Source organism: Cryptotermes secundus, unplaced genomic scaffold (assembly GCF_002891405.2).
Source record: "Cryptotermes secundus unplaced genomic scaffold, Csec_1.0 scaffold283, whole genome shotgun sequence".
NCBI classification, from domain to species: Eukaryota; Metazoa; Arthropoda; class Insecta; order Blattodea; family Kalotermitidae; genus Cryptotermes; species Cryptotermes secundus.
The window spans coordinates 169,858-186,076 of NW_019729212.1; the positions used below are offsets into that span (position 1 = coordinate 169,858).

General features: G+C 38.7%; 1 protein-coding gene across 2 annotated transcripts in view; it reads left to right on the forward strand.

Moving 5' to 3' along the window:
• Positions 1-34: 34 nt before the first annotated feature.
• The window catches only part of LOC111865385 (trifunctional enzyme subunit alpha, mitochondrial), a gene marked incomplete at its 3' end in the record, with an annotated part of 19,183 nt that continues 2,998 nt past the window's right edge, over positions 35-16,219 (forward strand). The window contains 9 exon segments of one of the 2 annotated variants that reach the window (XM_033751802.1): positions 36-348; positions 964-1,127; positions 1,507-1,779; positions 2,954-3,204; positions 6,906-7,113; positions 8,902-9,077; positions 10,019-10,189; positions 12,387-12,609; positions 14,191-14,400. In XM_033751802.1, coding sequence (XP_033607693.1) covers positions 276-348; positions 964-1,127; positions 1,507-1,779; positions 2,954-3,204; positions 6,906-7,113; positions 8,902-9,077; positions 10,019-10,189; positions 12,387-12,609; positions 14,191-14,400 — 1,749 coding nt within the window. 2 annotated transcript variants of the gene reach the window in all.

Sequence of the window (16,219 nt, forward strand, 5' to 3'; positions counted from 1 at the left end):
CGCTTATTGGATAATAGTGGAATAGTGAACATAGTGAAAATGAGGGCGCGGTGCGAAGTGTAGTTATATGTGTATTGTATATGAAGCTAAAATTTGGATTAGAATAAACTCAGAACGTTTCGAAAATTATTTTTCGCAATGAAACAAAGCTAAACGATAAAATAAACAACATATGCACATATTACGTATGAGTTTAATTCTTACGAAACTTTCTAGATCGACTGGAGGCTTCACCGGCTTGACTTACTGCCGTTAGTGTCGTTGCTCTTAAGATAATGGCGATGTTCCAGTGTTTGGGAGCTTTAATTCGTATTTCGAAAGTGAACGTAAATATGTTACGATATCGAGGTACGTCAGTATTTTCCATCACGCAACTCCTTTGCAGAATTATAATGTTATTACTGCTTTTAAATCGGTTGAAAATTCAGGCTTTGCAAATAACTTGCCAACTCATTCCTGATATATTTTTTTTAATGTAAGAGTAAGTGTAATTAACAACTTAAGTTCACCCTTAGAATTGTGAAAAAGATAAAGAAAATAATTTGTTAGGCTTATCTTGTTTTTGACAGCTGCAGAGTGATTAATTTCCAGTTTCTCCATACATACTAGTGTTAGGGGACAGGAAAGCTATCCCCCACTTTTATTATTGTCTTTTTTTTTGTATTGACGCTAAAATTCCAAGAATAATATATATTCAAATGACTGATTACTATAATTGAAACAGATCAGATATTCTAATCATATTTATTCTTAACGAAGTAGTGAAAAATGCATAATAGGGTGTGGCACATCACAACCTGTAGTGATAAAAGAGGTTAGGGGAATTAATAGCAGATACTATAATTTGACGTTTTCTTTAATCGTAGTCATATTTATGGATATAGTGTAGTGAGTGTTCTGTGATGTGATGAATTGTCACAGTGTGCTTTTACACAGTTGTGAGTGGAAATTCTTTTCTTCTAGCTCCTCAGATTCATAGGTTATATGCTACAGCAGCAACAGTTACTAAGACACCCACTCAGGCTGCAGAACAAGCCACAACTTCTACAAGTACCCCAGTGAAACACTTAAGGTGCAAAACTAATGAAAATGTATGTGTTATAGTACTGGATACACCTGGCTCGAAGGTGAGGTGCATACTATTATCAGCATCTTTATGGTAAAGATGTTATTGTGCATCTGAGTATTGCATGTATATAGTTTTGTGCAATAAAAATGCCAGCACTTTTATTGAGGTTTTTTCACACATTGGGGAATTGAATCTGAATGTGACGACATAGTTCATAGCCTAAAGAGTTCTGACAATGTTGTATTATGTTCAACCAGTGATTGATATTGGCTCTGTCTAATGGGCCCATCTGAGTGTCTTCTCAGTTCTCTCACCTGAGGACAGAAACAGATCCAGTTTCTAAAATATGTGATTTTTGTAATTATTAGATAGTGGATGAAGCTTAGAAATTCAGAAATCCAGAGCTCATAATCTAGTTGATTTTTTGTTTCTGCTAGGTGAACACACTGGGTGCAGATGTTATGGATGAAATGAAGCAACTGCTGAACAGGGTTGAGGCTGATCCAAATGTTCAGGCTGCTGTTCTCATCTCGGGGAAGCCAGGTTGTTTTATCGCTGGTGCTGACATTGGAATGCTGGAATCTTTAAAGACTGTTGAAGAAGTAACGTCTGTGTCTCGCATAGGGCAGAATATTTTGGGATTGATTGAAAGGAGCAAGAAACCTATTGTAGCAGCCATTATGGGCTCATGTTTAGGAGGTGGCCTTGAGGTAATAAATACAAAACAAGTTAGTATTTCTGGTGGATGCAGTTGGGGATTATTTGCCCCCCCCCCCTTTTAGAAGCTTTATGTGTTCATATTAAGTGGCCTTCTTATCATCATCCTAACATCGTGATCAAGAATCATAAAAGAAAGGTCATAAAACTGATAGTAACAGAGACTAAGATAGGATGAGTGTGCAGTCATGGAGTCACTTGAAGCAGAGTAAGTTGCTTTTATTGTCTTCATTTTGTCCCGATTCAGGCCCTCTACAAAACTTTTCCATTGATGGTGTTGTTTTACATGAAGTGATAACTAACTACATGGAGATGAGTCCTTGAGAAGCTGCCGGTCACTCAGCTACTCAAGAATTTCCCTACATCTTACAGAATTTTAAAGTTTATTACTGTGTTCACAAGAGCCCTCCACTTGTCCCTATACCCTGAGCCATATGAATTCAGTCCATACAACCCCATCCTGTTTCTCTAAGATCAATTATAATATTATTGTCCCACCTACAGCTAGGCTTTTGTACACTGCACTGGGCATGCCAGCATATTTTCAGTCACATTTACTCAGCAGTTTTTTTACAGAAGTATTTTATCTAAAAAGGCCCATTATCAACACTATTTCATTTTATCACTGTGCTTAGACTTAACAGGGGCACATGGTAGCATAGTGGTTGAGGTGCTACACTACAAGCCGGAAGGTCGCGGGTTCAAATCACAATGAGGTCATTGGATTTTTTCAGTTGACCTAATCCTTCCAGCCACACTAGGCCCTGGGGTTTACTCGGCCTCTAACAGAAATGAGTACCAGGAATTAATTAAATAATTTTCCTTGGGAGTAAAGCGCGGCCGGCACGTAAGGCTGACAACCTTACTGCAATCTTTTAGCTGATTGTTTAGATAGTGTGGGACCCTCAACGTCTCACAACCCTGTGGGCCTTCACGGCCTGGTACAGGGATAGCTTTACTTTTTTACTTGCTTAGACTTAACATTGAATAAAAATGAGTCAATCATATATGGAGGGTAACCTGATGAGGGGCATAAGTAGGAGGGCTGCAGTATAGTAACAAACTGGACTTCTGTATTTTAATTTACAGTCTGCTAGGTAACTGTTTGGAAATGTTACGCATAGAGAAAGTGTTGTTTTTATGATGAGCAAATATTTTGTTTTCCAGGTTGCTTTAGCATGTCATTACAGAATTGCAGTCAAAGATCGAAAAACAGGATTGGGTCTCCCAGAAGTAATGCTTGGACTGTTGCCAGGTGCAGGGGGAACCCAGCGATTACCACGCCTAATTACTGTTCCTAGTGCTTTAGACATGGCTCTGACTGGTCGCACTGTACCAGCTGACAGAGCCAAAAGGCTTGGCCTAGTAGATGTGCTAATTCCACCCCTGGGACCTGGTCTAGACATTCCTGAGAAGAGGTGAGAGTGTCCAGCAGTTAGCCTTGCTGACTGAATTAAGAAAATGTTTAGAAGGTGGTAAGAAACCAGTTAGTGTCTCTGATTTCTTTGATGTTTGAATTTCTGCTGTGCCAAGCGTGTTCCAACAGATGGCATGACAGTACATCCTTGCCAGGCACAATATATATTATAAGTAAAACCTATAGCAACATTTAAAACATGCCTCTGACCTTATTGTCAATCTGATTTGCTCTTGTGCGAAGAAATTTAAGTATATAATTAGCCTCTACAGCTTATTGCAGACATCCCTTCCACAAACTGAAGCTTTCAAAATGCCTATTGCTTCACCACTCTTTCTTGCTGTACAGGTTATATTTCTCTTGGTTTTTTATTTTTACTGTACTGCGTTAAAAACATTCAAAACAGGTTTTTGTTCTTTGCTCCTGAGCATTGTGCATATTAATAAAGTAGCATTGGCTGTTTCCTAGAAACTCACTCTTATCACTGTGATAACATGGACAAAATAAAACTGTTAATAGCTCTTTGGAGCTTACTAGCCTAAGGGCAAGACACACCAAGGAAACTGGCAACCACAACACAACTGCAGTTTCCGAGAATTGCTATCAGCCTGAGTTGAACATATGTTACTGAATGGAGCAGCACAAATTGAGGAAACTGCATTGCCGTTACCTCAATTTATGCTGCTCCATTCAGTAACATATGTTCAACTCAGGCTGATAGAAATTCTAGGAAATTGCGGTTGCATTGCAGTTGCCAGTTTCCTTGGCGTGTGTGACAAGATGAGGTATCGAAGGTAGGTTATTACATTGAGCAAATAGAGTAATGACAGTCTTAAAAGAAGAGGAACATAAAAGGATAAGAAAACAAGGAAAATTTGGTGTTATATGTGTGTCACCACTGGAAGCAAAGCCATAGAACAACTTACTCTAGTCATAGAGATTCTGGGCTTTGTAGCAGTTTTTTTAATTTGTATTTCATAATAAACAGTATTCTTGTGCCATTTTTAGATTGACTTATTCTGTAGCAGTTAATGCTACAGTATGAGTGAAACGCGAAACAGAAGAGACACTGTTGGTGTTTACCGATGTTAAGGAAGTAATTGTGAGGTCCATTCATCATTCTTCACATCCAACTGACCAAATGAGAACATTCGGAATTAAGACTGAAAAATTTCGCTGATGCTTCATTTGTAATTGTCTCTGTTAGTTGATATCAACACGTATCACTTGTGGTATGTGGCCTCATGGGTAAAAGTTTATTGGAGTAAAATCTGGAAATAAATATGGCAAGGGTTTCACACACCTTTTTCCAGTCCTCTGCCCTGAGTTAGAGTTTCACTGGTCTTTACCCTGCTGTTCATTTCTCCCTGATTAAATACTAAGAATTGTCCTGCTAGTGGTGCATCATAGAAGTTTCTCTTTATAAGTGAGATATTGAAATGGATCAGTCACTAACTACTGAACATGAAGTGGAGCTGATTTTTATATGTGGAAGGCCTGAACTTTCCCAGTGTGCTAATGCAAATAAATTTAATAAAAAACACCCAGATGGGCCCCTCCCTCTCACTTTGTGATTGTTGTGCTGCAGTTTAATGCTCAGCCCAGTCCCTGGAGCTCACATCCCGTGATTGTTTTATTTGGGGACACCTGAAAACTGTTGTTCAAGTCAGTACACAGAGAAATATTGATGAGCTGAAGGACAAGATAACATTTAATGTGCTGCAGTGTTGCAAACAGTTCATCTCTTGCATGCACTGGTTCAGGAAGTCCATATGGGCCGAAGTACATCAGTTTGAACATATATTGTTTATTAGTCACTTAGTGTATATCATCTAACAGTTATGATGCAAGACATTTGAACCACCCTGCATAAGAGGCTAAGCATGCTCTTCTGTCATGTTTGTTTGTTTGTTAGGTATCTTGCCAATAGTGGCAGCAGGGGGAAGCACTGCTTGAATCTGTATTACAGTGTCAACCTTTGCTCTAATAATTTCTCAGCATCAATGCTTAGTGCATATTGTTAATCTGTCTGGTTCACTATAGTAGCATAAATGTAAGTCTTCCTAGAACTTATCGAGTCACAGTGAAATCCCTGTTTAATGAATGAATTTGTGAAATAGCTTTTCTTGTATGAAATCAAGGTTGCAATAAATGGTGGTGCAGTATTATGTAGGGAATGTTCATCTTCTTGTAGGACTGCATATAATTATGATAAAACAGTTTGTTTACATAAGGTTAAGGTTCTGAAACTTCATGATATAGCAGTCTCATATAATATAGTTCATAAGTTTACATGACCACCAGCACTACTGGTTAGTGAAGAGTGCAGCTGTTCATGTTGCTGCAGGTCCCTGTCAGACTGTGGTCACAGCAGTAACCTAAGTAACTTTTACAACCTCTGTGCACGTACAGTAAACCATAAGATATTCCTGTACAGTCATGAAAAGTTCATGAAATGTTCCACCAACTGCAGATATGCTTTCCAGACTCACCTGTATTAAATGTTACTTACTTAACCTCCCAGAACTATGGCTGGAGTCAACCATATTTGAAATCATTCTTGAGAGCTCAATGACCCCCTTAAAGCAGGTTGTTACCCTTGTTTCAAGAAACCATGACATAAGATAGTAGGCAGACTCTTTGTACATTCATATAATTATATTATTAAAGTATAAGTAAAGCTATCCCTGTACCAGACCGTGAAGGCCCATAGGGTTGTGAGACGTTGGGAGGTCCCACACTATCTAGACAATCGGCTCAAAGATGACGGTAAGGTTGTCAGCCTTACGCGCCGGCCGTGCTTTACTCCTCAGGAAAATTATTTAATTAATTCCTGGTATTCATTTCTGTTAGAGGCTGAGGGCCTAGTGTGCCTGGAAGGAATAGGTCAATTGAAAAAATCCAATGACCTCATCAGGACTTGAACCCGCGACCTTCTGTCTTGTAGCATAGCCCCTCTAAAATTCATTTATAAAACATTTATTGACATATGAAGTAAACACAGTTGTCATGTGGGACTGATTTCTAGCAGAGAGAAGACATGAATGTTGATTATCAACCACAGTTTCTCAAAATTCACTAAATATGGGGAAGTAATGCATTGTTTGTGTTTGGTATCCACTAGGGCCAGTGAAAATATTTATTCAATGCAGGAACACCAGATTGAGATTTCAACATACTTTGACGAATTTAGTTTTTAACAATATTGTTTGTGTTTGGTATCCACTAGGGCCAGTGAAAATATTTATTCAATGCAGGAACACCAAATTGAGATTTCAACATACTTTGACGAATTTAGTTTTTAACAATTTCACTTTGAAATTTCAGTGGGTGGTATGCTAGGATTATGGTTTTGAATTTGACACTGTAATTTGGAAAACAGGTACATCATTTTGATGGGACCTGCTGCTTCCATCTGCTCAGTACAAGAAGGGGCAGAGTAGGCCTCCCGTAAAGGATCTCTGGGCGAGGCTTGAGACATTCTGAAAGCAAAAAGCAAAACATTGGTACCTATCTCCAAACTACACAGCATCACATTTTAGAAGACCGTATCTTAACGCTCACTGCTGTGAGAGACTCATATCCCATGGGGCTTTATGCTAGTTTTAGTATAATTCCAAAATGCAGAATAGGAAATCATCTTGGTGTCAGAGATTGTGAAAGACCATAGATATGATATTGCTGTATGTTTGTGTTGTACAGAACACTGCAGTACTTGGAGGAAGTGTCTGTAGGTATTGCGAAAGAGATTGCAAGTGGAAAACTCAAAGTGGACAGGAAGAAGAAGCCTCTTGTGCAGACCTTGTTGGAGTTTGGGCTTACCTTTAATTGGGTCAGGAATCAGATATTTGACCGAGCAAAGAAACAGGTCCTGAAGTTGAGTGGTGGTCTTTATCCTGCACCTCTTCGTGTAAGTTGTTATTAGTGAAGGGAGAATGCTGTACACTTCCTATATTACTTTTATTTAATTTTATTTTATCGTACTTTGATTTTACTCATACAACTATGTATCATGAGGAGCTGAAGTGTACTGTATTCACTTATGTGATTGCCTTTCTTATTTGCATGGTGCTTTAAAATTAAAACAAGGGTTTGGCAATTGCACATTTTCAGAAGGCAATAAATTGATTTCCCTGGCAACCTATTTCACTCCAGAGGCAGGCACCTTTACTTGCTTTGGCTTTGGCTTTGGCCTTGGCCTTGGCTTTGCTTACATGTATTGGCTAAGTGTCCTGTGGTGCAGTTTCATGTGTACCCCTCACTCGGTTATAGTGGACATCAGTAGTAACAGACCTCATCCCTCCTCTTAAGTAAGGTAAAGTTGTCCCTGTGCTTAACTAATTAAACACTATACCGTGAAGGTGTATGGGGTAGTGGATGTATAGATCCACATTTTCTTGACCTTGACACTAGCTGGAGGTGAGTGATCAGCTTCATGCCCTGGGCACTTTACCCCTGGGTAAAAAGCCCCCAATACCCATTGGATAGGAGGTTGATTGGACCCCAGAGGCGGTCTGGATGATATGGAGAAGGGCGAATTCTTGACCCTACCAGGACAACTTGGGGACAGACTGCTGAGAACTGGGGGCAACTGAAGAGTCTGAGTTAGGCTTGTCCCCTGTCATGGGGGAGGGGATGAGGCAGGTATGTTCTGTGCCAGTGAAGATATGCCAGTTTCAGAGTTTACTGGCTCTGCTGCAGCAGACTGAAGGCTGTTGTTAGCTGAAAAGTTGAACGCACGCTACAAGTGCAGTTTATTTTATGGACTAGCCAGAGTTCTTATCTGTAATAAAACTTCTCAATTTCAGTGTGAGGTACAAACATGTAATTGGACGAATGGTCACACAGTTGATTTAGACTATAGGATTTTTGAGGAGGAGGTTGTGGCAATTATGTAGTGACAAAATTCAGAGGGCTGCATCCCCCATATTAGTCCATTATAAGAAAGATTTACTGTAATCCATTTGTATGGATTTGTTACACCAGTGAAATCTGTGCAACTATGATGAGCTTACTAGTTATGTAAATAAGGAATGCCTGCAGAATTTCTGTAGAGAAATCTCTTCGAAAATGGTCTCATGGCAGTACTATAGCAGGGGTTTGGAGGGTAACACTGAATGGATCTTCGGGAGATAGGTTGTAAAGGATGGGTGGTGGATGGTGGTAGTTGAGGATTGTGCACTGTGACAGGCTTTGGCACTAGGCCTGTTGAGCTATCTAGTTCCATAGAATTAGTTGTATAAATAAGAAATTTGAGACAGGTATTCTTTTATATGTCAAGAAACTACAAATTACAATTAAACTTGCATGAGCCAAGACAGAGATTAATTTATGTTCCGCTGTTCTGAAAAGCTTGGATACTGCTGTGTACAATTGAAACTTAATACTATCTCTACGAACACATGCACTGTATGAAGACTGATCTTCTGGTGTGTGATATCATGTAGTGCAGTAGATGTTTACACCTACAGTCATCTTAATGCTGTAGTTACTGCCATGAGGACCTGAAATCTCACACATGCCCTCTCTGTCAGTTTCTGCCATTAACTCCGCCAGACTGTATAAAGTGTAGTGTCGGAGGTAATTATTGTTTAAGGGGTAGCATGATGTCCCAATGAATGCCAAAACTGTAGGTACAATTTGTTGTCTTGTGTAATAAGAAAAGGCAGCTGATATCTACAGTGTATTAATTTTGCAGATCTTGGATGTGATACGAACAGGAATAGAGAAGGGCCCACATGCTGGATATGAAGCAGAAAGCATAGCATTTGGTGAGCTGGCCATGACTCCCCAGAGCAAAGGGCTCGTTGGTTTATTCCGTGGGCAAACTGAATGTAAGAAAAATCGTTTTGGAGTACCAAAACAAAACATCAAGTGAGTTTGCTAATGTGCATGTATACTGGCATAAACTGCTGTCAGTTTCATAATATTTTTCATTGAGATGGAACTTTACTTATTTATAATGCAGATTGTTAAAAAGATAGAAGTATTTGTTCATGAACAACTTTAATTATGATGTAGGAATCTTGTACTTCCACATATACATACCATGTTTATACAAACATAATAAGACCATTTGACAGATAAGTTCTCTCAAAAAATGGTGTCTTATAAAAATGGTTAATTAGAGAGCAGATCAACAAATGAAACTTTTTTTAACATACATATTTTGTAATATGAATTGAAAGTGTTCTTTATTCAGGCTAATCCACACTTACATTATTATGACATACTCAGAATTTTGAATTGTGTTAGGATGCATAAGAAAGTTGTAACTGATGTCTGATATACCATTCTGCCTTATCAACTTTTATTTTACAATGTAAACAACATAAAGTTGTTGTTTACATTCCCTACAGAATGGACAATACTTTGTAAGATGAGGCACCGACTAAATAATTAATATTACTACATCTACATCATGAGCCTCCAATACATTTTATATATATATACACAAATTCTAGAATATTCAAATTTGTCTGTGGGAATGCAACAAAATTACAAAAACCAATGACTGACTCGATGATATAAAACATCAATCAAGAATTATATTCTTGTTTTATACTATAACTTTTGTTTTATATAATCTAATTTATTGTATTTTATGTCAAGTATTTTATATAATTAATAATATTGTATCCAATTTTACTAGTACTGCAGTTCAGTAGTGTATATATGTTAACCATGTATTTGCCTGATGATGGCTATTAATAGCCGAAACATGTAGCAGAGCCAAAACTAGGCAATGATCTTGATATAGTTGTGTTGTGATGGTTATAATAAAGAAGTTGAACATAAACCATTTTGTTATTCAGAACTGTAGCGGTAGTGGGAGCTGGTTTGATGGGTGCTGGCATTGCTCAAGTTACTGTAGACAAGGGCTACAATGTTATCGTGAAAGATGCTAACCAAGGTGGACTGGACCGTGGACTTGGTCAAATCCAGGATGGCCTAGAGAAGGGTGTCAAAAAGAAAAAGTATTCTTTGTAAGTTCAGTTGCATGGTAACAGCTTTGACAGCAAAGCCAGGACATGTAGTTAGCATGTTTCATAGTTTGTATGGGACAACTGTGTCTTGTCCACCATGTGACTTGAAATACTCTGTGTATTTTGACAGTTATCGATAATTTGAGAGGGGGCATGCGGTAGTGTTGTTGGTTGAGGCGCTGTGCTACAAGCCAGAAGGTTGCGGGTTCAAGTCCTGATGAGGTCATTGAATTTTTTTCAATTGACCTAATCCTTGCAGGCACACTGTGGCCCTGGGGTCAATTCAGCCTCTAACAGAAATGAGTACCAGAAATTAATTAAATAATTTTCCTGGGGAGTAAAGTGTGGCCAGCGCGTAAGGCTGAGAACCTTACCACCATCTTTGAGCCGATTGTCTAGATAATGTGGGACCCTCAACATGTCACAACCCTATGGACCTTCCCACAGTAACCTCATGTGCTCTTGAGATCAGGATTTTGTTTATTCGTTAGTATATAGCAACACTTCTTTTCACAATACTGCACTTAGTCACTTCACTTGAGTGACTTGCACGAACTCAGCCCTCTGCCCAGCCCTGCACTGCACTAAGAAGTAAAACGCTTGCTTTGCCAACTAACTCACTAGCTGTTTGCATACTCCTTTTATAGGCAAATCACTTGCAGAGAAAGCTCTAGAATGCTTGTGGGTGACCACTGTCTTCCTCATCAATCAACAGACTTCTCTAACATTCCGTATGGTATGAGAGTTGTGATCAGGCCCGACTATAAAATGTCACCACACTTTGTTCTCATTACAATGTAAGGATTACTGTTTTCTGGGATGTGACACCATGTAGTTTGGTATATAGATATTCATGTTTCAGAAGAACCTGTTTCATCCATCTTCAGGGTGTACTATCTAAAATGTAGATACAAAACCATTCATTACATCCCAGAGGACAGGAATCTTCATAGTCACTGTTATTACTTTGAATATGAGATGCATGTTTTACACATTTTTTCACTTTGAAAAATTGAGGTCCATCTTACATTCGAGGAATTTGCATCTTTCTAATTGTTTTCCTAAAACCTACATTCAGAAACTGAATCTTAAATTCAAAGGAATCTTACATTTGAAGTAATGCAGCACATGTTACATTAATTTCGAAAGTATTGTGTGAAATATTAATTGTGGTAGCGGTAACCTTTACTATGCCAGTTCTGTTAAATGCATGTTTGATGTAGATGTATGAAATCCTGTTTGCTTCATGTGAATGGGCAAACGTTTTTATATTTGTGCACAACATTTTTAGTGAATATATAAATGAGACTTTTATCTGGACTCTTGGAGCAAAGTAGGAACCTATTTTGGTGTAACTGGCTCAGTGGTCATTTACACTTTCCGTATTACCACCTTAATGAAGTTTTACCCATGTATGTATGTAAGCGGTGTTGTTTAGACAAGAGCTACAAGCCTTGACTTCCATTATACTACAGAAATATGAACATGTCAGATGTTGTGTATTCGTAAATGCTGAATGCAACTAAATATTGATTTCTGATAAGATAAGTACAACGAAATACTATATTCTACAGTATATTTCTATTTTGAAATTGTTGACTTGTATGGAATCATCTTTTGGACAACATTAATTCTGTAAATGATAGAAGAATCCTTTAGAAACAGGCGAACAGTTCAGCTTTGTCTGAATGTGAGAAATTTACACCTCTTTGCCAGGCAGGAGGAGGAGAATGATGCTAAACTCAGCTGTTGCACATCCCAGAAGGTAGTTTCCCACATCACTTTTTCAGATTTTGAACTTTCTTCATATAAAATTTTTCACCATCATCAGATGACTACTGGGGAAAGCACTTCAGCTGTAAATGATACTGTTGACAAATGTAGGCATGATACTCGAGCAACATCTGTTCTTTAGGCCGCGCCATAGCTCAAGCAGTTAGTTGCTGGCTTGCGTTCGATCCTGGTTCTGGTCAAATGGGATTTATGGTGGACAAAGTGGCACTGGGACAGGTTTTCTCCGAGTACTTCAGTTTCCCTTGCCAATCTTCATTCCACCAAATTCTCCATCATCATAATCACCTGGGGCAGGCTACAATAGGCCAATCATTGGCCATCGTGACTAGTGGACCCAACTAGACTCCATCCCCCACTTACAAATTAAAAAAGAAATCTGTTCTGACATGCTCTTCCCTTGCAGACTTGAGCGGGATCGCTACCTTGCCAACTTAGACACAACACTGTCATATCAAAACTTCAAGAATGCTGATCTAGTGATTGAAGCTGTTTTCGAGGATCTGAAAGTGAAACATCATGTGATCAAAGAAATAGAGCAATGTACACCGCCTCACTGCATCATTGCAACCAACACAAGTGCACTTCCAATTGCTGAGATTGCTAAGGCCAGCAAAAATCCTGAGAAGGTAGGTCATGTTAGTGAAAAAACTCCTTTATGTTATACTGCATAATTTCACATATTGTCTACCTTAGAGTAATAACACTGATTTCTTCCCCACATTGTGTTAATGGAATTGAAGATGTTGACATTCTGCTAGCCATATATTTAGATTGTGATTTACTAATGTCAGTCTGATTCCGAGGGCACATGGAGGACAAATGGAGGAACAAATAAAAATTTACCAAAAGTTGAAAGATGCAAATGGGTAGAGTTCTGGCAACAAAGAAAGTTTCTAATCTCCTGTCAGGTTGTGGTCCAGTTCTAAGAATGTTTAACTAGGGTGACATGTAATGGAGTGTGAGATAGATGTATGGGATGTGAAGCATACATGGGGAAGAAGACAAATGCACGCAGAATTTGATTCTGAAAACTTGAAGAGAAAGGAAACTTGGGAGGATAATACTAAAATGAATCATAAAGAAATAGTGTGGATTGTTCTCAGCTGGCTGAATATGGTGCCCCCTGGAGATCCCTTGTGAAGACAGTAATAACCTTCACATTCTTTAAATGGCAGGGAATTTTTGTACTAGGTTAACAGCTGTTAGGTTGGCAAGATGTGCTCTGCTCAGTGGAATTTGTTGGTGTTTACTGAACTACATATATACATAAGGGGTGGACCTAACTGCTGGCACTTGCACTGTAATCTTTAGTGAACTGTTGTGCACCAATCCTGTGCTTCGAATGACGTGCAGGATTTTGCTTACTGGGGTGTCATGATAGTGGTCTGATTCCATAAAATAATGGCCCAGGTGATGAATTCTTAAGTAAGTTACGGCCTCACACTCACATGTGTTCTGTGTGGCTGATTCATCCTGTTATAGACACCTTTCACAAGTAGGACTGTCTGTCAATCCTGTTCTGAAAATGTGTCGTTATAGGTGACAGTGTCCTGTAAGTAGTCCTACCACCCATTGTAACCGGTTTTTGTTTAATCTTAACAGTTCCTTGGTTCTTCTGGTAGAGGGTCCTTGTATGAGTCCCTTTTCCTTTTTGAGTCTTCTGTTTTATGATCTCTGTCCTATTCCTCACACCTTTGTTGGTAACTCCTACTGAAATGCCACAAGCTGGTTCAGGTCCTGTAAATGGACCCAGTTTTGCAGGTTCGTTGGCAGGTTTGTCCCTGCCTTTGGCTGAAATCTCAACAGTGGGTTTGCTGGTTGCATCAGTGCCCCAAGATGGTAGGCTTTAGCTCCCTGCTGAAGAATTTCTTGTAGGGATCTCCTTGGAGGAGATTCTGTCTTGAAGATCTGTGTTCTTTCTGTTGGTTTCTATTTGCGGTCCCATGAGTATAGGGGATCTAAAAGGTCACCACCCACAGTGCCCCATAATGGTGCTGCTGCCTGGTGCCCCAAGGGGATCGTTAACAGCACTGAATAAATCCTACCCCTGTGCAACACAGTGCTCGACATGTTGCCTCACACCTTGGCCTAGGCAGACCATTGCCCTGTTGGCCATCTTTTCAGATGTTACCCGCCTCTGCGATGAGGATGCCAGGTTTGGCTTTTGAATGCATTAAAGTGACATGAAGTCAACATTTCCCATACAGGTGATAGGGATGCATTATTTCTCGCCTGTGGACAAAATGCAACTACTTGAAGTGATCACAACAGACAAGACATCCAAGGATACAGCTGCCACTGCGGTTGAAGTTGGACTGAAGCAAGGAAAAATAGTGATCACAGTCAAGGATGGTCCTGGTTTCTATACAACACGCATTCTTTCTGCCATGCTTGCTGAAGGAATCCGCCTTCTGCAGGTATGTTCAATTTTAACATTGCACTGTTCTTATGTCACAGACTCTATATGAATGGTGAAGATCTGTTTTAGTTATTTAGTTGGATAGTAGAAGAAAAGCGAACTTAACTGAATGTGGATCGAAGTACATTGGTAATTGAAGATGCAACATATGGTTTGTTCACTTAGTGAATTTTATAAATTATGATAAGTTGAATTACTTGAGCAAAGTACAGGTGTGCCCAATTCTCATTCACATACAGAAGTCCCTTGCCTATTGCCAGTATTACATTAAAAACTACAGTTTGGAAGACAGATAGGGTGTTATGGGACCACAATTAATGTAAGCAGTTGTCAGTTGCCGATGCCTAAGGTCCGTTGAAAATAGGTCCATTAATTCACCAAACTGTATATAATTACAGAAGCATAGCCACAGTAGTCATTGTAGAAAAGCTATGAAAAGACACGCTGCAATGCTGATGTACAGAACTAGAAAACTGAATCCGTTAGAGCTCTGTCTCCAGAAAATGTGAAGCTGTCCATGCAGAAGTCATCAGTGCTTCCCATGTCTGCCCAGATTTAAAACCACAGATGCTTGAAATCTACAGCTAGCAAGGGATTACTCTATGTGGTTTTGTCTTATATATTTAGCATACTTGGACCTCACTGTGGTACATTTTATTTTGTGTACTGTCTAACTTCAGTATGTCCACCTTGGGTTATCCCATTTGCATGGCATGAGAAAAAGACAAGTAATTTGATAATTATTTTGAATATAATATTTATTTGCAGTCCATATACATATATAAATCAAAATGTACAGAATGCATGCATTACTGTTGAGTCCATGTATGTCAGTATTATTTTATGCACATCTTAGGCTTGTCATTTCCCTTCCCTCTTGTTTTATGAGAAAGTATCACAAGGCAGTTACAGTGAATGCTTTTTCTTCCCCCATAGTTACTAATGTGTAATTTATTTTAGGTGCATTCACAAAAATTTGAAAAACATCTGTTAGCTTCATTTATATCTGTCTTTCTGCATGAAACAAGCCTGTTCCCACTATATGGATTTCATGACAGTTTATATTGGGGAGTTTTACTAAAATCTGTTTGCATAATTCAGTTTTGGTTGAAATCAAACAGAAATAATGGGCACTTTACAGAAAGACCCAGTTCATTTCTTCAAGAGTACCTTCATGTCTTTTACTCCATTGAGGAGAGCACATTGTGGTTGCCATGGGAGCAAAACCGTGGACATCCTATCAGTAGTTTCACAGCAGTTCATGATCTAAACAAAAGATGACATCATAGTCTCACAACTTGGAATTATAACAGCTGCCTCACATGTACTCTGAAACGAAACATTCATTTGTTTTACATGTATGATCTGAAGTGAGATATCTTTGTTTTTAAGCCTCTTTTATACTAGGAGAACACATTGGTTTTACCAACATTTAAATTCAAAAGAGCATATAAATAAGGTAATATGGCATTTTGTATGCGTAAGATGGAGAAAATAAATTAGACAGTAAGAACTAAGTAATATTATATTTTAGCATCCTGTTGCACTGATTTATGTCCATGATTTATTCTAACCGTCTTACAGTGCATACATTTATTCACCTTACTCTTCTCTCTTGCGCTACATGTTTCAGCACAAAAGTGCCATCTTCAGGTGCTTTTCGATGTATGTCAAACTACTTCATTGCATGCCCTGTTGTCTTTATACTAAAATAACTAAAATATATATTGATAAATTTTTAATATTAAAAATATTAAAACTGTTCAGGATTTGTCATCCTTATGTCGCATCTCAATACGCGAGTCACACCTATCTTC